Genomic DNA, 22,608 nt, shown 5'->3' on the forward strand with positions numbered 1-22,608 from the left:
TTACAGATCATAAAGTGGCTTTTCTCGCAGGGCCCGGCAGGCCCGGGGCGGGCCTGCTTTTTTTGCTCCTTTTGCTCTGTAACTCTGTTCATAGACAAGATACAGTATTCCAAATAATACCGTTTTGTAGTACTCGTAGAGCTCTATCATACCTAATTGAGTTGGTTCGAAAACATTGATTCTGAAAGAAGTTATGGCAGGGCCATCGAAGGCCCGGCAAAGGCCCGGATTACAAGTATGCTTTTTTTGCTTTTTTCGAAACGAATTTTTGATTTCCAGTTTGGCCCTTTAGACCCTTTATGATACAATTTGATGAATTTTCAAAATTTTCAAAGTAGAAAGAAGATTTTATCAGAACTTGATGAAAAATTTATTGATGATCCCCGTCTGAAAACACTTCCCTTGTTAGATTTATAAAGAAGTCAATTGACATTATAAAGAAGTCAATTGACATTTTTTGATTTTCTTACACTTTCATCGAGCCCCGTCGGCTATGGCTGACTGAGATCCCAAGCGGATATCAGTGAGTCAATGGTTTAGCTGGTTCGATAGTGTACTGAAGATTGTAACCTGTCATCTGAATTCTTCTGGAATCTTTAGAATCTTTAGAATCTTTAGAATCCTTAGAATCCTTAGAATCTTTAGAATCTTCCTTCCCTTACTAAATAGGTCCTAGATTTATATGATTTTGGAAGAAGTCAATTGACATTTTTTGATTTTCTTACACTTTCATCGAGCCCCGTCGGCTATGGCTGATTGAGACCCCAAGTGGATATCAGTGAGTCAATGGTTTAGCTGGTCCGATAGTGTACTGAAGATTGTAATTTTACACCGTTGTGCTCCTAAAAGTTTGTACTCTTAAACAGCTGAATTCTTTGCTCCTTGAATGATGATTGAAAAAATTCTTTCCCCAAAAAATACATTTTTGAAATAACTCGCTTCGGACCATTGGCCACTGAATAAATGAATCGAATACTTAACTTTCACCTATATTTTCAAGGACAGCTTGCCTCTTTCTGCGCGTCGAAGGCGCGACAGCCATATGTCCGACACCCAACTTAAGTTCAGATTCGGATCATATCAAACTCTTCCATGTCTAGAAAAAACAGAACGAGCTAGGAATAATAGTTTCATATAGCAATCATATTTACACAAAGTGTTTCAAAAAAGGCAACAACGGGGGTTTCAAGCACATTTCTTCAGTGGCTGAAGTCAGTAAAAGTGGAAAAGGGACTCGTTTTGTATGTGTCGGTAGGAGAGGTGTATAAGGGTACAAAATAAAGACTAGTAATGTAGGAACAACAATAAATAGGTTTCACGATATAAACTTGTGAACAGGAAGAAATAAAACTTTGTGATGAGAGGGAAAATATAAGGAAGAGAGCACGAAATCGACCCGTTTAGTGTATGCTCGATGAGTTTTAGTGTCAATGAACAGCTAGAACGGGAGAAAAAAGAAAAACAACTAAATTAGTGACTAGAAACAACAGATATAACAATGGGCTACCGCAGAAGTAGTGTCTGGGAGATGTAATCAGCAAGAGCCCGGTAGCAGAAAGAATACTGCTCGAAACGGGTGAACATCATCGGTCTATGTGATTGAAGGCCTTTAACGGTTTGGAAGATGTCTATCCGTTGCTCAGCTTTCTGTCGAAGCATCAATAGAGATATACAGATGAAGATTCCGGTCTCCGATGAACCATTTCTGAAATTCGAAATTTATAGAAAGTCAATCGAAATCAATTGAACATACCTGCAATGAACAACAATAGGCGCTCGAGACTCAAGAAGATTACTCTGTCTCTGTAACACCAAACTGATCAGATTCATCAGACTGTTAGGTGATCTGGGGACAAGTGCTTCCGTGGGCCATGCTGTGTACGAGTACTGCGTCAGGTCTTGATTCGGAGATGTCGAATCTGCATTCTTCATGGTGTATGTCAAATGTCGAACGACAAAGTCTTGGTGTTGTTCCAGAGAAACACATGAAACGTCGATTGCATTTCGGCCTTCTTGGAAGTGACAATCGGTACCAGGTCCTTCGATCGGCCAGTACTTCAAACATATATAGTTAATAGAGATAAGGTGTTATCAAAAGCTTACCTTTTCTGAGTCACTCCAATCGTTTTCATCGCTTAACATCACCACTGTTGTCACCTTCTGATCAGCTATCATTCTCCAGAAATCGAAAACGGTAGAAGATGAGGTACCAACAGGATCTTGAGCAGCGATGTAATCGTAGAAATATCCCTTGATATGAGAGGCGTTTATGTAGGATGAATCAGCGTGTCCGATGGTTGGTGGAAGTATAACTCTGTACTTATCATAAGGCACTGCTGCTTCATATCGATTCTTTAAAAGATTCTCCTCCTTCGAAGCAAAAGATGTTGGGAGTCCAGTGGCTAGATTTCTTTCGAGTTTCTTGAATTCTTCTTCCAATCCAGTTTCACTATTGGAAGTGAGAATCGATTCCCGTGAGGAAACAATAGCAACTCTTGTAGAGATTGATCCATTTCCTGATGACGATTGATTGAAACTCACCGCCCGATCTCGTGATGAGGAGGCGGCCGTACTTTCACACAGTAATCTTTGATAATGTTCTTCAAAATCAGCAACATCCATGTCAGTGTATCCGTACATGTGCCATTCAGCCAATGCTTTGTAAATGAATACGTATTGCTCAACGGACTGAACCATTAGATTTCTCTGACGACGGAGATTACACACGAATTCGAATACATTCGCTTTTCTTTCTGCCAGACATTGGTCGAACATTGAATCGATTGTGATGAACGTTCCTGTACGACCTACTCCAGCACTAAAATAATTTCGAACTTTCGAACTGATTCTAAATTGATAAAATACCTGCAATGTATGACGACTGGCGAGTTGTTGAACTCTGGCAATTCTCTTAGAATATACATGAATCGAAGTAATCCAGTGGAGCACTCTGGAGCCTTGTAGTCGTTCCAATTTGTGAAATGATATTGGAGAATGTGACGAGCTGAAAATCAAATACGTGGCTACTGTAGGCAGCTACTCAGTTTACCATTCTCTGCAAATTGTCCCTTGACGATTGGAACATTCGCGTACTCAACTCCATTTTCATTCAGAATCACATCCCTGGATAATGGAGAATCAGAAGGGGAAGTTCAACATAAACAGCAACTTACGGTCCACACTCTGCTATATGAGCAATGTCAAACTTTCGGACAACGTAATCAGAATGGAAGGAAACACTGGTTGGTTCTACAATTATATCGCCATACCTGAATAAAATGATATTCAATCAATTCGAAGTGTTTTATAATACCTAGATATCTCTTCATCTGGCCAGTATTTTGCACATTGCTGCCTATTCTTCTCCGTCAGATTTGCAACCATCACTATCAATTCTGATTTCTGCTCCCAAATCATTCTCCAAAAGTCATCAATAGTAGCCTCGACAGGTGCTTGTGCAGCAATGAACAACTTTTTCTCTTTCCAACTTTTGATGAAATTCGCATTTATGTAGTCCGAGTGTTCATCTCCTCTGATTTGTTCCAGCTTGACACGTGTCTCATCGAATGCTCGAATGTCGTTGTATCTGTTCTTAATAGCGTTTTCCTTCCGGTTGCTGGCTACTGTATTCATTGGGAAATGTGGAAGAGCTTCATACTCTTGAACGAACAGGAAGTCCGAGTCCCTATGACGAGTAACATATTCTGTTGGAAGGTCTTCAACTGGGATCGCTCCAAACGTTTGCTTTAGAAGAGTTCTTTCTACTACATCTTTCGATGCCATTTTTGAAATGAATGGTGGGCACCAGTCCGATAAAAATTGATTTTTTCGATTGATCATGAACAATGACAAGCAGGTGGCACAAACCAAGAAAATGAGAATCGGTAGAACGATTTTCACAAACACTCCATATCCGCCACTGGAAGAATTCGAATCTAGTAGAATCGGTTTGAAGTAACCCGAATATCCGTAAGCTGGACCGCTTAGATGAAGTTGACGAAGGTGTCGAGTAGCAGATGAAGAAGTACGAGAACGTTCGGTTGTTGGAGAACTTTTGTCTATTCTGAAAAATACTAGTTTGAACGTAACCGAATCGAATCAATTGATACTTACAAATTTCTATAAATACTCGATCCATTAGTACCAGAAGGACCTCCTTTTCTGTTTACTTCTTCTTCTTTATCGACTCGAACAATCAAAAATCCAGTGTATTTCAACCCATTCCTCAATGCAAGATCTTCTGCTGTGTAGCGACTGAGATAGCGGACGTTGCACGCCTTCAATCCACTGACTCCTAGGCCGTCTCCTATTACAGTTTCCATTGGTAGCTCGGTATAGGATTCTGCCACGTAGGCAAAGAATCGTTTCTTTTCAGCTGCTGATGAATGGAGATTGTTGGCGTAGACTTTTGTAAATGAATCCATCACAATCTCGTTAGTTTCTGGTAGAAGATCCAATGAAACATTGGTTGGCAACGGAACAATCGCAATGTAATAACAACTTATAGGACCATTCATATCGTCAGGCGGATGAGAGAATGCCAGATTGAATGTCGTCATGTTGGCGGTGCGAAGAGTTTGTGGAGTTTCTACCAAATCTGGTTGAGCAAAGTTGGTGACACAATTCTTTTTGAAAACGGCTGGAAGAGATCGTCCAGCTGAATTTTCAGCCCACACGGAAACCGAATAGTTACGATTCGGCTGAAAAACATAACTTTTTTAAAAATCTAGTTCTATTTGAAAAAAAACTCACTTTCAAAGGTCCAAACTTGCAAGAATAGAAGTCGTTGGAAAAGTCGATTGGATTGATTCCGTTTTGTGCCGATTTGGACTCATCCTCATCCCAATTCGCACATCGTTTATCCACTTCTTCTGCAGATGGAAAATCATCCGGAGTAAGCGTTCCATCAGATTTTCTCATCGCTCCACGAACGGAAACAAAATATTTGGTGATACGACCATTTGTCTCGGCAGGAGTTTTCCATTCAACTTCACAGCTCAACGAAGATCCAGAATTCAGAATACGTACATCTTCTTCTTTGGGAGGGAATGGACGTTTCTGGCCGGTGGTAAAATGATGAGTTAACTCAAAAGGAACTGATCCATCTTTTCCTGACGCGAAGAGAGTGTAGGGAGTGGCAGCTCGCAGATCTTTGACCACAACTGGCGATGTTACGTTGTCTCCTCTGTATACCACAGCACCGCGAGTATCAGAACGACGAACAAGCCTGTAAATTTTACACTGTTTTCCACATTAATAATTCGTTCGGTTAATTGGTAAGCATAGGTGAAGAGGAAAGTGGCAACAGCAAGAAACGTAAAGGTGAAAGAAGGAAACTAAAAGAACCAAGGAAAACAGTTAGATTTCAACACAAGGATAATGAAAACACAGGTGTAACTCAGGAAACTGAAATGAAAAATCCACTTTATTCCCAATCGATGACACAGGTTTCTTACATATTAGCTTTTGGATCATTCGAATCCACTTTCAAATACCTTCGGCTTCGGTGGTGTGATGATTTTCTGTGTTATTGAAGTGAACGGGTAAAATGAGTTATTTCGATTAAGTTTTTGTGGGAAGAACGAAAATTGATATATATATTATGTTTGAATCTAGACAATTTAGTAGAAGCCTTGAATACATAACTAAACATTTCTCTCACCTCAAATCAATTGCCATTTCTTCTCCTTCTGATTCCCATGTTACGATTGCATCTCGTTCTGATGCAGTTACATTAAGTTTCGATATTTGACGAGGTGCTGAAAACATAAATTTGAGAAAATTGAATTAGATTTTTTTAAAGCAGGAATGGAAAACATTTTCATGCAGGTTGGGGAAAACGCGCATAATGGCTACTTTTGAATGAAAAATGTAAAAATACACATGCGTTTTTAATTGTATCCTAATCACTTCACAACAACTCCATTCTGAACTTACGAAGATAACCCGATGGAACGACATCATCATCAGAATTTTTCAATGCTGATGACGGTGACATTACTTTTTTCGGGCGTTTGTACCAGTAGGAATGAGTACGACGAGGATGTTCTAGATTTTATTTTGGTTTTCACTCATTTTCATATCTAGGTCGGTCATTTCAAAATTTTGAAAAACAAACCTTTAACTTCAAATTGCATAGTATCTGTGACATCTAAATCCGGTGCACTTGCAGTCACTCGACACATATAAGTTCCAGAATCCGATGTTTGAACATTTTTGATTTCGAGCTCCCAACAGGACTGTTTTTCGTGTACTCTTCGAGCAATTCCTCCTCGTGTAGACGGAGAGAAGGGATGAGATGTTGGTTCTCTCATGAGAGTTCCGTTTTGAATGAAAAACACATTTGCAACATCGATGAACCCTTCTGGATCCAGGTTTACACAGCAAAACATGGTGACATCGATTCCTTTGAACACTGATAGTGAAGGATGGACACGTCCAACAACTGCGAGATCTCCTACAAGAATTTTAGAATGATGGGAATCTTAAACTATGATAGGTTGACGAACTTTTATCACATTTGGTTGGCAGAAGAGTCGAATTCAGTCGGAGTGGTTTCTGATCGGCGGTGACGTAGACCGTATCGAACTGTGGAGGGCACACACATCCGTTCTGAAATATGAGATGAACAGGTTGAAGTTGAAAATTTTGATTCGGTTTTGGGGTTATATGTCCCATTCCACTAGTCATTGCTTCCTTCAGATCTAACTTTTCTTCAGCAAATTCATGAGTAGATCGAATTAAGGTACACAGACAACGAGAGACGCCACGTCGTTTGCAATTAGTATCATTTGGAGTTTTCAGTTATATGGAAGGGAGTGAAGGAGATGCATCGGGGTAGATCGAAATGGAAAACACACAGACCGCTCAGTCAGTAAATCGCGCTCAACTTGTTTTCACTTCGCACGGTGAATTACAAAGAACAAAGAACGATGAACGAACAGTAACTGTAGGAGCAATCATATGGTTATCATCGACAGAAGATGGTGATGACGGTATAAGAATTCATAGATTAACTTTTTCTTACCATGTAACATGTTGGATCTCTCAAGTCGTACTTTGACCGATAGTCTTTATCCATCACAAGACAGGGGGCAGTAGATCGACGATTTCCACACCGCGGGGGCACAACTGGAAGCATGGGGTTATAGCGGGGAAATGGGATTAGGATATGGGAAACTTACATGTTGGGCAACTTCTGGGACATAGGCAGATACCGTGACCATCCTTCCCACGATGACAGACTCCGCCATTGACGCAATCTTGGTTCGATTCACATACATGGACACCTACAAAAACTACTTTATGACACTTTCTAGAATTTTCAAATTACCTAATTCTTTGGCAGTTTTTGGGGGTTTCGGTTCAATTTTAGTCGAGTTCCAATTATCGATATTATCCTTTGTTTTTTCATTTTCTGCACTTGATCTGAAACTGTTTCAAACGTAGATTCTAATTTCTATAATTTTTTTTTCAGAATCTTACAAATCTGCGGCTTGTAACAGCTCCGTCCTGAGGTATAAAAGTATGACAGTGGTCCACCAGATCCATCGATTTATCCGCATTTTTAATCAGGAGACGTCAATTTTAAAAGAGCATCATTTAGAAAGGGAGAGGAGAAGCGGTATTGAAGATGTATATTTGTTGATCGGAAATATTTAGATGTTTCTTCTCTTAGTCCTGAAACAGAACGACTTAAAATGTATTGGTAAAGGAAACTGGTCGAGAGAGTAAGTGAACGTGAGAGTATACAGAGAAAACAAGGAGAAAGAAGAAAAAGAAGGGAAGGTTGACCGGCAGAAGATGAGCTCCTGTGAGGGAGGAATGACCAACTGACGAAGAGGGGAAAATAGTGTTGTGATTGGAGAGACGAGAGACATTAGGGAGGAATGAGATGATTTGTATTTTATGATCACCCCGTTCACACTTTTTATGGGTGATCAACACTTGGTGGTCGTTAAAATCAGTGTTCATCGTCTCTGCAATGACAATTTTCTGCAGCTATTTTCACAGAACTTTTGAAAATTTATTATCAGGTCAAAATTAAATTCTAGGTTAAAAAATCCTAGTAAAACGAAGAAACTTTAGAAAGTTTGAGGAAAACTTTTTTCGTTGTTAATCTCAAGACATCTTCCGTCTTCCCCAATCAAAACGAGTTTCAAATCATCAGATAATTGGATCGGAAGTGGCGTTACTAGTAGAATAGTAGAATCCATATTACTTTTATAAAATCTCGAAAAGAACCCACTAGAACATTCCTGTCAACACAACAACAAAAAATGGTAACCCGGTCCGGACGACTTGAAGTTTGTTTATTTGGGAAGAGACACAAAAAAGTATTGAATTGGAATTAGAATGAAATTGAAATTGATTCGACCATGAATAAAATCAATACAAAAAAAAGAATGAGTGAAAACAGATGAATGCGGTGTAAAAATTGACAGGTAGAAGAGAGAAAAAATCGGAAAAAAACGGAAAGTGTGGAGTTTGATAGGAATCCATATTACTGTTGTATATGGAAACGTTATTTTCAACAGTATCCTGATCTCATAACTTCTTGAATGTTGGTCTCTTCGAAGAGGTGAACTAGGGGATCCTTGGCGACCAAAAATGAGAATATCGGGATACGTGACACTGCCTAAAGGGAAGAAAACTAGGAGAACGAACTGATCGAATTGAGCGACACAGCTAATTAGACGTGTAGGTCAAACCACCCTCCAGATACATTCCGCCCACTTAAAAGGTATCATTGTCATCCCAATGTGCCACTTTAGCCCGAAAATAGGGAAAATACAAATAGAATGGAAAGGCACTTTTGGAAAGTAATGGAAAATCCTGAAGGACGGATGCCTTCGCACTAAACAGACTAGGATGGCGAGCGGACCGGTTTTGCAGAAAAGAAAGAATAGAAGGGGTCATCACCGGAAATTGAGTATTGTGAGGAAGTCAGGCGGTACACTCAGGTGGTGTTTCAGAAGATTTTTGTACAGCCATCCAGACTTAAAGGAACATGTTCTGCAGCGAAGACGTTGTTTTAGAAGAAGTAAACTTTTTGAAGTGTGTTGAGGGTTCTCTCTATCAGTCGGATATCCGAAAATCTCCGAAAATTACAGTATGAAATGCAGTGGATATATGTGAATTCAAAAATTACGAAATCAGTCCGAACCTATGGTCTCATTGGTTTTCACTCTGCCAACAGGCGTCAGTGAAATGAAGTGTGAGTGGGTGAATACGAGGAAAACCAGGAGAGAAAAGTGGTTTCACTACGCATCCTCTTCTTTTTGTTCTTCACAGATTTTTCTCGATGGTCGTGGACAAGTTGTGCAGTGGCTACAAGCTGCAGAAAAAGTGCAAAGGAGACAGATAGGAAGAGGGTCAGTTTGAGAATGAACAGATGTCTGTGTGAATGCGTGTCCTTCTCTACCAAAGAGGTCCACGGGAGGACATACATTTGCACCTCGGGGTCATCACACAGAAAAAAGAAAATGACTGACTGAGTGGGAAATAGAAGAGGATTTGAGGAGAAACGAGGCATGAACATCTGTCTTTTTGACAAAGCACCCCCCCCCCCCCCCCCCCCCGACAGAAGATAGATCCGGTGACACCTACTGACCCGACAAATCAAAAGGAAAAAAGGTCATCATGATTCAGTTGAGGGCTGGCTCAGGGGATTACACTTCATATCAAACTACTCATGAATTACTGATGGTATAAAAACTGAAACAAGGGAAGTATCAATGTCTGAGAGCAACAATATTCCTTGTGCCGATCCGAAGCTAGTTCATGGAAGGAGGACACCCGAAAAGAGTAATCAAATAATCCAAACAACACACATAAACATTGAATGCCGGCTTTCTCATTTTCCGTTTCATGCTCCCCCACAACCACCAAACATTACGAGCCTTCTTTCCGACACGGACTATTGTGATTTGACGGCGATTTTAAATTTATTGGGTTACCAAATTATGGGAAGGAAGATGGATGTCGAGTTAGAGATGGAAACGGGTGTGCGGGTTTCGTACACATTTCTTCACTTTTGACGTGAAAAGAAGGCGACGAAATGGGAAAAGATTCTGGATGTCTCCAGGGAAAACGGACGGACCGGATATGAGCTTAAACGAAAGGATTTGGAACGATAAGAATCTAGCTTAAAGTCACTGGGTTACTGTAGAAACAAATTGGTTTCAAAACCTTGCACAAGGAATAAAGATTTTTGTAGAAATTAGCAACCAACAAGTTACCCTTCCGAAGCAAAATGAAAGTGTTCATACGTAAAGAAGAGCATGGGGACTCATTCAATCTTCCCATTCATCCTTTTGTTCATGCTCGCTCTTCTTTTCACTCAAGAGCATTGGCAGTCCGCTTCAATTCATTAATGCATTCATCCCCTCCTCCTCCTCTTCTTACTATTTTTATTTATGTTTACACCAATTGTGTTCGTGTTCGTCTCTTCCATCACAATCATCCTCAATAAATTGAAACGGAAGAATTGAGGAGGAGGAGGAGAGAAGATTATCACTCATATTACATACACAAACCTATGAATGTTCCGAAACATTCGGACAGCAGACGATGTTTGCTCACCAATACTCGTTTCCCATGATTAAAAAAATATTGGTGAAGGAGAAGGAATATGAGAATACTACACTGGTACAGAAAAATCAGAGCTGTGGAAGAGATAAATTTGTGGGCGTGGACAACGGTTTCCGTAACGAAAACTACCGTACTTTACCGTCTGAAATTTTCGGTCCTTTCGTGTAGATTACTATTGATTTTCGACAACTTTTGTATTAAAAACCCCCGAAAAAGTAGAAAATGAAAACTTCTTAAATCTAAAAAAATTGCCGGAAAATGGACGAAAATCGAGAAAAAAACATTGCTAATTACGGTAGTTCGGCCGCGGCCACCAGATTTTCTTTTCTACAGCTCCGAATTTGCATATCAGCATAATGAACAAATAAGAACCATATCCTATCAGTTGAAGAAGAGAGCCAAATAAAAGAGTCTCAGACCGAAAGTCCAGTAGGTCGCCAATAGTAAATCTAGGGTGTGGTCCTATACTTCCTCTCCAAAAAGAGGTGTCAAGTTTGATGTGTCCATTTTCGATTTTCCACAATTTTCAAGAGAGGATTAGAAGAAACAAGAAGTGGCAACCATGGGAAAAAAATGGGAGAACAGAAGTGAAATAGAAATGAGATACGAAGAAAAACGCATGATTCATGGGTATTAGTCGTACCTTTTCAACTCGAGATTACATGAGAGAGTGAGTGGCAGAAGAAAAGGAAAGACAGATTCAAAAACGAAAGGGTTACCTAAAATAGGGATAAGGATGAAATTTTGAATTTATACAAAAAAAAATAAAAGATGACTAATATTTTAAAATTCAAACCATGTTCCTTTTTAGCGAACAAACTTCGAAGTTTTGGAATGTTGACTATACACAACACAGGACTTTTTGAGGAAAAAAAATCATATAATTCAACATTCGGCACCGATAACAAAAACTGACGAAGGGAAGATTTTTGGGGCATGTGTTGGTTCTTCATCACTTGTTCTTCCTAGCGATAAACACTAATACATGCGGCGAAGAAAAAAGGGAAATTGGTTGAGACAAAGAGAAGGAGACAGAGAATTCTTCACCGGAAATGACAATCAATCGATAATCAGTGTCAGAAGAGTCAACGAGACGCAGTTGATAAAATACGGAATAGAAACAACATAAACATGACCAAACATGAGAGAGGGAGGAGGGAGAAGGAACGGAACGACATTCAATATTCTAATTGAGACTAGAGAGAGTATGTTGAAGTAGGAGAAGCTGAGAAATGGGCAGAGTGCCCAGTGAGTCACAAATGGTCATTGAGTGTGCATTTCTGACCAACTGGAGAGACGAGAAGCGGCTATTCAGAGCAAAAGGAAACAAAATGGTCATGGAAGAAACTAGTTGACATTTGAAAACTCTCAATGTTGAAATGGTGCTCAAGAAAAGCATTATCTGAAACATGAAGGTATACTGTATCCCAGAATAACTTATCAATTTCCCTAGAAAAATTATGGCCTTTTCAGAATTAAACCAGAATTTCGGAAAGTTCCAATTCTGAAATTTTCGAAATTTCGGAAGAATTTTATTTTGGAAATCTCGGAATTTCGGGATATTCTGATAAATTTCGAAAATTCCGATTTTGAAATTTTCGGAAAATCCGATTCTCAGAATTTCGGAATTTCTCAGCATTCAAATTTCAAAATATAAATTCCAATTTATCATTATTAAAAAAAGCGCAAAAGAAGACAAATAGAGTTTGGAAACGAGAAAAAAAGCTTTAAAAGTGATTCCGCTCAATACCCACATGCAAACTTTTAGCGTGCGCTTTTGATATACTGTAGTCCAAGTCTCGAATTCCTAAAAAATCGGAATTTTCAGAATTCCGTTCCGAAACCCCTTTTTTCTTTCGTTTTTTTACTCTAGCACGTCATTCTCTCCTATTGTCTCCCAAGACGAACTTTTTTTCTGTTACGAATTGATTCTTTCGCTGTTCGAATACCGAATCGAACAAAAAACATAGAAAGTCAAAAGGAATTGGGGAAAAGGAATTTATCAAGAAAACATAGGGTGTCTTTCTGACAACTGGTGGGAGGGTGTGGTTATCAATTTATTACATCAAATTGAACGAATAAGTGAAAGAAATAGTGTGTAAGATGAAGAGGTCGCAGAGAAGTGGAACGGCGAAAAAACGAGAGGTCCGCAGAATGCAATGATAAAGACTTGCGACTGTTTGTGATTCATCATTCTATGTGTGAATCGGAAACATAACAAATAATTGATAATTTGCCATACCGTAATCTCTTAACTCTAATTCACTGATAATAATACAGACTTTTTTAAATTTCAGAAAAGAAGGGGTTGTTTCACGAACCTAGAAATGTTACTTTGACAGGTTTTCCCGCAAAACTAACTAGCGAGAATCTCGAAAATGTCACAAAATCGCCGACCGATAGCCAGTCGGATCGCCTTGATTTTCTCTTTGAAATCACAATCATCAGGAGGCAAAGTGTTATGAAAAGAGAAGATCATCTGAAAGGATAATGCGGAATCAAGAGATTCAGGCAAAAGAAAAGGTTGTTAGTGTGTGAAAAGGGGAATTGATGATAGCGGGAGGACAAGAGAAAAAGGTTTCCGGTAAAAAAGATAAGAAAAATAAATGGGAGAGAATCTGGCAGTAGGAATCCAGGATAGCAGGCGTGAAACACAGTTCAAATGTTTCTGGGACAATCCCAGCATTTTTCTTACTCATGTAATAGGTCTACTTGACCCTACTCGGATGATTACCAGAGGATTTGCTGAACGATTTCAAGAAATTGCGAACATAATCCGCAATTCAGAGAAAAAGACAGTAAAAAAACCAAAATTTTCCAACGTGCAGTTTCATTCAAATAAGGCATAGACATTCCACACTGTGCATGAAAACAGGGATCTTATTATGAGCGTAATTGAGGAGTTTATGGTCCAGGCTCATAATAAACTGAGGGACGACGGAATACGATTATTATGTTTCATTTGGGATGGGACATACAATAGACTGGGGGCTGGGGAAATGGTTTGGGTTCTCTATGGGAGTCAATTTGAATTGAGTTCTGGAAAAAAAGGAGTTCTGTCAGGAAGATTCGAAAACAGAGCAAAATAGAACAAAATCGGGAATGGTTGTTGAGAGGAAGAAGGGAGAAATTCAGCAATGCTCTGTAACTTAATACAGGTTTTGAAAAGGTACAAAAGACGTATCCTTTTGAAGAAAAATGACAGATGTGTCTGGTTGCTTCAGAAGCACACACGGAAATGTAACAAAATTAAGGAAGCAATTGTAACAGTAGAGTTTACTCTAGCAGTGTCCGGCATTCGCATCGTATTGTTGTGTGTAAGATGAAGGATACTGATAAGCTGGTGGATATACGAAAACAGAAGGAGCCGTTGCATAGGGGGAGTATCCGGCGTATGGTCCTGGTGAACTGTATGGTCCTGGAGATGGTGGTAACGCGTATCCGAAAGCTCCTGGGGTGGTTGAGACCATCGCATAACCTGAAAAGTCTGTTCTTGATTGAAATTGTGAACATGTGTTATAAATGCGTTATAAGAATATATCTCATACCTGGTGGAAAAGCGTTAGCACTCATTTTACGGATCGCAGGTCCCAAGTTTAATTTGCGATTACGGAACTCGAGTTTCTTTGGATTGAGATGGCGAATCTTTTCTGCCTGGTCTTCCGTTTCGAATGTAATGAATCCATAACCTTTGGAATGACCGTCGAGCGACTTGACCATTTTAACATCTTTTACAGGATAAAACCTCTCGAAGTGATCACGCAATTCGGACTCGGTAGTCTGAATATAACAATCAGCTTCGAAGTGTTATTGTCTATTAAAATTAATCGCGCGGGCGAACGAGTAAAAATGTCTGTGTCTCTACAGCGCCTCTACAGGTTTGGAGACTCCCTACACTTTTTTTACTCGTTCACCCGCGCGATTATTTTGAATAGACAATAATGCTTTTAACTTACCGAAACAGGGAATCCACCAACAAAAATTCTGTTCGGAATGAGCTCGTAAGTTGGAGGAGCCGGTATGATGGCAGCTGCCCCTGTCGGATAGAGTTGCATCGGTGCTGTTGGATGAGGTGGTGGTGTAGGTGGTAGATAGGATATCATAGGTTGAGGTGGTTGTGAGGATGGATCCTGTTGTTGTTGTTGGTGATGGTGTTGTGAATTGTTATTTTGGTCTTTTTGATACCGTTGGGGCGGCGACATGATAATCCAATTGTCGCAGAACCTAGAAATGGGTTATACAATGATATAAATGCAAAGATTAGAAAAAAATAGAAAGATAAATGAGGCTCCATCTTATTTTCGATAAAAAACTTGGCACCTGTGTTATCTTAATAGAAATGACATAATTGTCTGAAATTCATCAGAAGGAAGTTCGTTGTTGTAAATAGGCTCGGAACGAAAAAAGAAGGTTACAGGCTTATAAATATCGAAACATTTCTCTTATACAGATATGACATTTAATAGCGAGAATTCCAGTTGATCACTGTTAAACTTCAGTAAATTTTGATTTTTTTTTCAGGTTTCCCAATTTTTTCTTTGAATAAACTTACTTTTTTCGTCAATATTTCAAATTTTCACACTTTTTAAAGAAAAAAAACAGTGAAATTAGCATATACATAACCTTTAAAAGATACAAAATCTTGTTTTTTTTTCAAGTTCTTGGCACAAAATCCCCGGAAAATCGAAAAATTTGAGCGAGAGAATTCAAAGTTCACTTGATGAGTTTGATCTGCAGGTAACCGGCTTACCGTAGTCTGCGCGGCAAAAAAAATCGTTTCAAAAATCATGAAATTCATTGTGCTAAAAAAAACCAAAAAAAATTGTTAACAGGATAAGTCCGAAAGTCCGAAATATTGAGATAAAATTTGTGAAAAATTTACAAGAATGATTATTAAAATGATTATAAATCATAAGTAAAGCGGAATTTCAGAGAGGAGATTTGAAATTTGAAAATTCTAGATCTATGCAGTTGCAGAATCACGAGTGATGACTTTTTTCGTTGAAATAATGGGTTCTCCAGTTATATCCTCAAGTGGAACATGCTGTTGTTGTTCAGCATTATGAAGTTGAGAGACACGTTTTCTCTGGTGATAGTAGATCGGCATGATGATGTATTTAAGAATCGTCCAAGGGAAAAAGTGGAATCCTAGCATTTGCAGCTCGTGGTTCAAGCAACCAGCAGTTTTCTTAGTTAGTCCGATCGAGCCAACTGCTTGGTGACAGAAGTTTTCAGGGGTCACGACAAACGTTGATCCTTCCTGAAACACGATTATGAGCTAGCTATATGAGACCGATCTTTAGACTTACAGTGTAATAGGTCATTTTAGTGGCGACCAAAGCCGGAATTAATGTTTGCACGTTGATTGTGTTGTACTCACGATCGATAGATTCGCACAAGAAAGTCATCAACGCCTGAAATTGCAATATCATTTAACGTTGTCTGCATCGTGTATTCCTCACCTTTGTTGCACAGTAAGCAGCGAGCATTGGGATTGGACGGACTCCTTGAGATGAAGAGAGCACGACAACTTGTCCTCCACCAGATTTCTCCATTGGCGCAAGAACACATGAAAGGAATTCAGCGGCTCCCAATCCATTAACTTTCAAAATTTGAGTATCTTCTGCTGGATTGTCTCCATACCTTTCCAGATTATCGCGTCCAGTTCCAACGCTGTTTACTGAAAAATAAGAAAAATCACCCTTTGGTAACACTTTTTGACAAGCGAAACACCCAATCACGAGGCTTTGATTCCTCCTACTTTTACTAAAATTCTATCAGAATTACCGGTTCTGGAATGCCTTTTTTCAATGCCAACGAATTCAAATTAGAAGATGTAGATGTATGTTTGTTCATGTTTCAAATGGAAATAGGGTTCTCGACTATTGTAAATATCTGAGAGGTTCTTGAAAACTAGGTACTTCTTATCGAAGGATCTTCCAAAAATGTCCTTATTTTCTCTACATCTTTCACAGTAATCAACCAGTCCAATCTGCCCCATATTCTCTTACCGACAAATCCAACATCGATGTCGCTGATATAATCTCGAAGGTGCGAGAAGTCCCCACTTCCAAAATCGAATACAAAAGTTTTGATTTGTGCGTCCGAGTGTTTCTCCTCTGAAAAAACAGCGAACTGGAGCAAAGATAAACTCTTGCAAGCTTACCAATCTCTGTTTTAACAGATTCCAATTTCTTTGGATTTCTCCCGATGAGAACGAATTTGCGAAGCCCTCTTTTCGCCAATTCCATAGTGTACGCCTTTCCGATTCCATCAGTTCCTCCAGACACAACAGTCCATCTGTGTTGGTATTGTTCCAGATTTGGTTTATAGAAAACAGGAGCAACGACGTAAATGAAAATGGCTTTCAGGAATGCGAAGAATGTTCTGGAAAAATATATAATTAAGACTTCAAATATTATTCTGGTACAAAAAAATCAGATCCATGGAAGAGAAACGCTGGTGGCCGTGTCCGAAGATCCCACAACGACCACTACCGTAAACTTAAAATATGTTTAATTTTCTCGGTTTTCACTGTTTTTCGTGGAGTTTTCTTTTAGGTTTCAAACAGTAAAAAAGTGAATGAAACCGCACGAAAATAAACAAAAAATTCGGAAAACAAACGAATTTTTGGGTTACGATAGTTGTCTCTGTGGGACCTTCGGCCACGCCCACAAGCTTTCCTCTTCCACAGACCTGATTATTTTAACACAAAACGTTGAAGAAAATTTTAGTTACCTGTATAACCGATATCCCAAATAGACAACTGGAATCATAAGAAGCATTGTGACAACCAATTGAGTTCCGTTTTCGATTTGAAAAGTTGGGAAAAGAGAGGCAATGAAGGATGGAGACGACGAATCCTCCGGAATGAGGGAAGAGGGAGAAAGAGGAGGAGGAGGAGTCGGCGCCATCTGGAACCAAAGAAGATGTTTAGATGTTATCTTGAAGAGGTACACAACAAGGTATAAAGAGTAAAGAAAACAAAACACAATTCAATTTTCAAGGGGTTTCGAATGTTGGGGGAGGTCTAAAAAGTAGAAGGTTTGATTTTGTAGACTATTGTCGAATTAAAAAAAGTGGGACCTGGAAAATTTCGCGGGCGACTTCCCGGTCAATTTTCCAGGTCTTGTCCCAAAAACAGTACGGTAGTAAACGAAACTTTTTTCTGTGAATTTAGTGGGATTTTCTGAACAAAATTTAGATTTCTTGGTAGGAAAATGATCGCTAGCATCTTTAGAATCTGTTTTTTATCGAAAAACCGAACTTAATTACGAAAGTAGCTCGAACGAATCGAAAATCTGAAATATTACGTTTTTGCCGCACTTTTTCGTAGATAAAAAAAAGCTACGCCTTTCAAATTTTCAGGACCCACTTTTTTTTTAATTCGACAATAGACCACTTTCGACTAAAAAAGGGATGTTAAAAATGGGATGGAAAAAAATTAAGAAGAACAAAGGAAAATTTGTTTTTGATGTTGTGTAGCCTACAATTTTTAGTCTACAAAAAAGTAAAACTTTGTAGGTCAAAAGATTGTTTGAAAATAGGTTCGCGTTTTTAAAAGTTTTAATAGTTAGATTTTGAATTTTAAGATAGAAGGAAATCACCTAAAATGCTGGTCTTACAGTCTTACTGTACCGCAATCCATCTATTAGAAGCGCACCCAAACCGTCAACTTTGAGCCCATATATCTCGATTCCTGTGAAAGATATCAGAAATTTGTCAACTGATAAAGTGTTGATGATATTATGATAAATAATTTATTAGGTGACACAATTTTGATATTTTTAATAGGAATCGAGATAATTGAGCTTAAAGTTGACGACTTCTATTAGAGCACATACGGTAGCGTAGACTGGCTGTATTTTCATTTCCATTCCAGGTTTTTCAGAAGTTTTTTAATATTCAAAAAAAAATCTCCTACAGGAGAACACAACTTTCTATTTATCCGCCATACAAAAAAAAGGAGAACAGAAGAGGTCAACGCATAGTTGCGATTGAAATGCAAAAGGAAAAACCAGTTCAAAACGAGGTGAAAAGAAAATATATTTGGAACGGAGGTGTTTCAAAATTGGGACAATCCACATGGACAAAAGGACCCAGATATCTTGTAAAATAGACAGAAGAAGAAGGAGAAGAACAAGAAGAACAAGAACAAGAAATTTCAGTGTGACTGATGAAAACTGTAATGAGAAAGACCAACGGTCACACTGTAATGATCCATATGTTATCAATGTTTTTCATCGTTTTCTGGGTGATTCAAGGCACCGCCCATATTGGAAAGTACAACAAAGTACATAACCCAAACGTGAGATAGTAAAAAAAAAACATTAAAAAATGAAGGATAACTAGAGGATCAAGAAAATCGTGTAAACTACCATAGTTTCTTCAACGGAAGCCTACTCTATTTGAGCACTTTGAACTGAATTATCTCAGTTCCTTCAAAAGATATCAAAAAAGTTATAAATGATAAATTGTTTATCATAATATTGCCAATATTTTATCAGTTGACAGTTTTCTGATACCTTGCTTAGGAGCCGAGATAATTTAGCTCAAAGTGCGTATAGGATTGTCCTCCGTTAAGGAATGGTATTGTGGTTAGGGAAAGATATTTAGTCACAGAGTAAAACATACAAGGACTGGAAAAAGGAAAATTGTCAATTTAGAGTATTCAAACATGAGATTTATTTTGAAAGCGGCCTAGGAGTTCATCAGAGTTTATTCAAAAGCTATATAATTTCGGAATTCGCTCGATTCTATTGTAGCATTTGGAAGTGGTTAATGACTTTTTTTTGCAGTGGCTTCCCCCCAATGAAAAAAAACCTTGCCCATTTATGATATCACTTGAAGAAAATCACTTTTCTGAATGACCAATCTCTAAGAATCAACTAAACAATATCACAACAAAAATATACACAAAGAGAAAAAAGGAAACAAAAGTTGGAGAGGTGAAGATGCGTCTAGGTACTTGATGATGGAGTGTAATAAAATAAGAGGAGGTAACAGGAAAATGAACAAAAAGAACATCATACTGCTGGCAAACAAATTGTGGTCAGCAGATGAGAGGGTCAATTATTACAGTTTCTTCGGATGAAAAAGAAGAAGATTAGATGGAAAATTATAGGGTTTCAATAATAATTATGTAGAGAATCAAGAACTAAAGAATCAAGAACCTTGAATGCATGGTTTTAGAGATTCTAAGCTTCTCAAACCGATAGTAGATCGCATAGTAGTTTAAAAAACAGGAACTAGTAGATGTAGATGTAAATTAAACCAGCGATTAAAGCGATCCGTTTCGTAGATGAAGGAATGTTTCTTATGGTCGAAAAGAAGGAGTTGCCATAAAATGCAATACACATAACACAAGGTTAAGTATTTCGTCTACAGACTTCTCGTTGAGAAAATGTTAAGAATATGTGATATCTCTCTGATATGATACATATCTTTTTGGGGAAAGATAAAAGTGATCAAAAGGACAGCAAAAGTTGGACTATCGGTAAAGATCTAGAAATTCGGTAAAGATCTAGAAAGTTTGATTTCTTAGTCTTTATGAGATCAATCTGAATGCAATCGGATCAATCTGATCAATTTAAATCATATGGAGCCATAGGATTTCAAAAGGAAAAATTTTAATATTGTTTTCAGCTTTGTAACTTTTCAGGGTTTTCGAGATATTCTGAAAAAAAACAATCAGAAACCGCCGGGGACTAGACAACTTAAGCTCGTCCATAAGGGCGAACTTCCGACAAATCGTTTTTTTGTGATTTTACCCAATTAACGATTTTCTAAAAAATTATTTTTAATTTTTATGTGAATCTACATAATTTTCTGCACAAAATAAAACAATGAAAATTTCACCGTACACTACCTTCAAGTACCTTCAAGCAATGAGCTGAAAAAAAACTGACGCAAGAAATCTTCCAGTAAAACTCGACTGAAAATTTCTTTCTTCACTACCAACTTCTAACAAAAGACTCAACGTTATTATTACACCTTTTCAGATGTAATTCTTTTTGAAGAATCAACAACAAATAACAGAATTGGTGGTTCCGGTCACAGTCACAGCTACACAGATTGTTTTCTTTCTTCATATCCTGCAAAACAAAAATGTTCTACCTCCCAATTCGACAAACTATCCTCTCCTCCCCTTCGGAATGGTCATCATCAGAATAACGACGTTTTGTCGTTGAGGTGGGATGACCTTGTTTAGAAACATGGAGAAATTATTTATCGGTTGCTTTCTAGACTATAAGAAGGCGTCAAAATGATGAAAGTTTCAATGATCAGACACATTTGCAGATGGAAATGTGTCGGGAAATTGTGTTTACTGTAGCCTAGTGTATGCTAACAAAGAATAGAAGCACTGGAAAAAAGTGGTTTCCCTTTTTCAGTTTATTTTCCAGATTTAAAATAAAAAATCAATAGCTCTCACTATCAGAAGTCTCGAGTCGCCCTCTAAATGATTTATGATGAACACCTAAAACCTGTAATAGAACGGCGCAACTTTGAACTTTGAAACAGTTCATCTCGATCCCTGTCAAAGATACAAAAAAGTTTTGTTACAGGTTTTACCGTAGTTTAGACATTTGAAAACTATTTTCATTTGACAACCCAGTGTTCAATTTTCATTTTCATTCAAATTTTTTGTTAGCTTGTTTCAAATATCCATATTTAGAAATTTCTGACCACCCAGCACAGATGGTAAAAATCAGCTAGATTTTTCCATAACTTTTGAATTTTTTGGAAGTATATCCTTATAGAAAAACATTAAAAAATAGCTGTTTTTGCTGAAAAATCGGCAATTCAAAAATGTAGCTCTAAAAACGGAGCTTGACCCGTCCCAATGCAAATATCCCTCCGACTTATGTAGCATTATTTTTTCAGTATCTCATAAAACAAAGGATCGAATCCATCTACCTGAAAAGCAATTTTATTATCCAATATATCTCCTCCACGAGACACTTTGATCACTGATCCTCCATTCGATCACTTTTTGTCAGCTGGTGGTCCACTTTCTCTTCTTCTTTCCTCTGGGTTTTCCCACGCAATGTCACAAAAACAAATGGACACATGAGATAGAGAGAGAAGGTGTTGTCTGTTTCAAAAATGATGTCTAGATCAACCACGTAAATAGGTCAATCGAGAGGGTGAGCTGGAGATAAAAATAGATTCAGAAGAAGCTGTGTTGACGTGCCGTTCTCAGAAGAGATTCAAGATCAGGAATCAGTTATGAAGAGCATAGTTTTAGCTTCTTGGAAACAATTTATCTTTCTCTGCTAAACTTTTGCGAGTTTAAGAATCGAATGCGTATTGTGGGCTTGCTACAGTACTTTTGATCCTAAAATCAATTTCCGATCACCTACTGATCAGATACAGGGATATTCGCAATGGCTCTTTTGAGTCGAAAATTTCGAACATCAAAATTTCGGAATTTCGGAATACTCCGATTTTGAAAATTTTGGAATCTTCGGAATTTTGTGAAATTAAAACGCGAAAAATTGACAGATAGATTCCGAAAATGCGAAAAAATTAAAGATAATTCCGCTCAAGTCCCACAAGGAAACTTTCCGTGCGCATTTGTTATACCGTAGTCCAAAGCTCGGATTTCGAAAAAAAAGGTTCGGAAATATTTCGATCAAAATTTGATTCCGAAAATGGTCTGAATTTTTAGAATTCCGAATTCCCTTCTGAACATTCCTGGTTCAGATAAGCCAAGATGTTCGGCTCTTATTAACTTCAACTTTATTTTATTTTTCTCTCTTTTATCTACTTTCAGAATTCTCAAAAACTCGAATTCAGATGTTGCACATCTGGAGATCACGTACATCAAAACCTTCTTGTTTTGTCAGAATTTTATTATTTTTATTCAGGAAAACATCTGGTGCCATGGGGAAACTTTTACATCAGAAGTTCTAAAAATAAAAGTAAAGCAAGGGAAGAGAGAAAAGTGAAGAGAGGGTGGTTTTTGAATAGTTTACATGTCAAAAAAGTATTATATACAACAATTAGAGGAAT

The 22,608-nt window shown here is 38.1% G+C and overlaps 3 protein-coding genes across 3 annotated transcripts; all 3 read right to left on the minus strand.

The window, feature by feature from the left end:
• Positions 1 to 1,503: 1,503 nt before the first annotated feature.
• Cbr-clr-1 lies at positions 1,504 to 7,565 on the minus strand (the record flags this gene model as incomplete). Its single annotated transcript, XM_045242585.1, has 17 exons — positions 1,504 to 1,705; positions 1,754 to 2,055; positions 2,104 to 2,818; positions 2,866 to 3,004; positions 3,050 to 3,123; positions 3,174 to 3,269; positions 3,314 to 4,063; positions 4,114 to 4,700; positions 4,753 to 5,227; positions 5,663 to 5,759; positions 5,938 to 6,048; positions 6,119 to 6,457; positions 6,510 to 6,612; positions 7,028 to 7,179; positions 7,218 to 7,289; positions 7,313 to 7,434; positions 7,486 to 7,565. 17 exons carry the CDS (start codon positions 7,563 to 7,565, stop codon positions 1,504 to 1,506), a joined length of 4,416 nt encoding a protein of 1,471 aa, XP_045092313.1.
• A 6,309-nt stretch (positions 7,566 to 13,874) lies between these two features.
• Cbr-daz-1 lies at positions 13,875 to 14,795 on the minus strand (the record flags this gene model as incomplete). The annotated part of the gene is made up of 3 exons (XM_002630674.1): positions 13,875 to 14,071; positions 14,142 to 14,373; positions 14,550 to 14,795. 3 exons carry the CDS (start codon positions 14,793 to 14,795, stop codon positions 13,875 to 13,877), a joined length of 675 nt encoding a protein of 224 aa, XP_002630720.1.
• Positions 14,796 to 15,556: 761 nt separating this feature from the next.
• Positions 15,557 to 17,507, minus strand: Cbr-dhs-5 (the record flags this gene model as incomplete). The annotated part of the gene is made up of 6 exons (XM_002630673.1): positions 15,557 to 15,853; positions 15,903 to 16,007; positions 16,056 to 16,273; positions 16,605 to 16,712; positions 16,760 to 16,980; positions 17,332 to 17,507. 6 exons carry the CDS (start codon positions 17,505 to 17,507, stop codon positions 15,557 to 15,559), a joined length of 1,125 nt encoding a protein of 374 aa, XP_002630719.1.
• Between the last annotated feature and the right edge of the window lie 5,101 nt (positions 17,508 to 22,608).

Source organism: Caenorhabditis briggsae, assembly GCF_000004555.2.
Source record: "Caenorhabditis briggsae complete genome, chrII, whole genome shotgun sequence".
Taxonomy (NCBI): Eukaryota; Metazoa; Nematoda; class Chromadorea; order Rhabditida; family Rhabditidae; genus Caenorhabditis; species Caenorhabditis briggsae.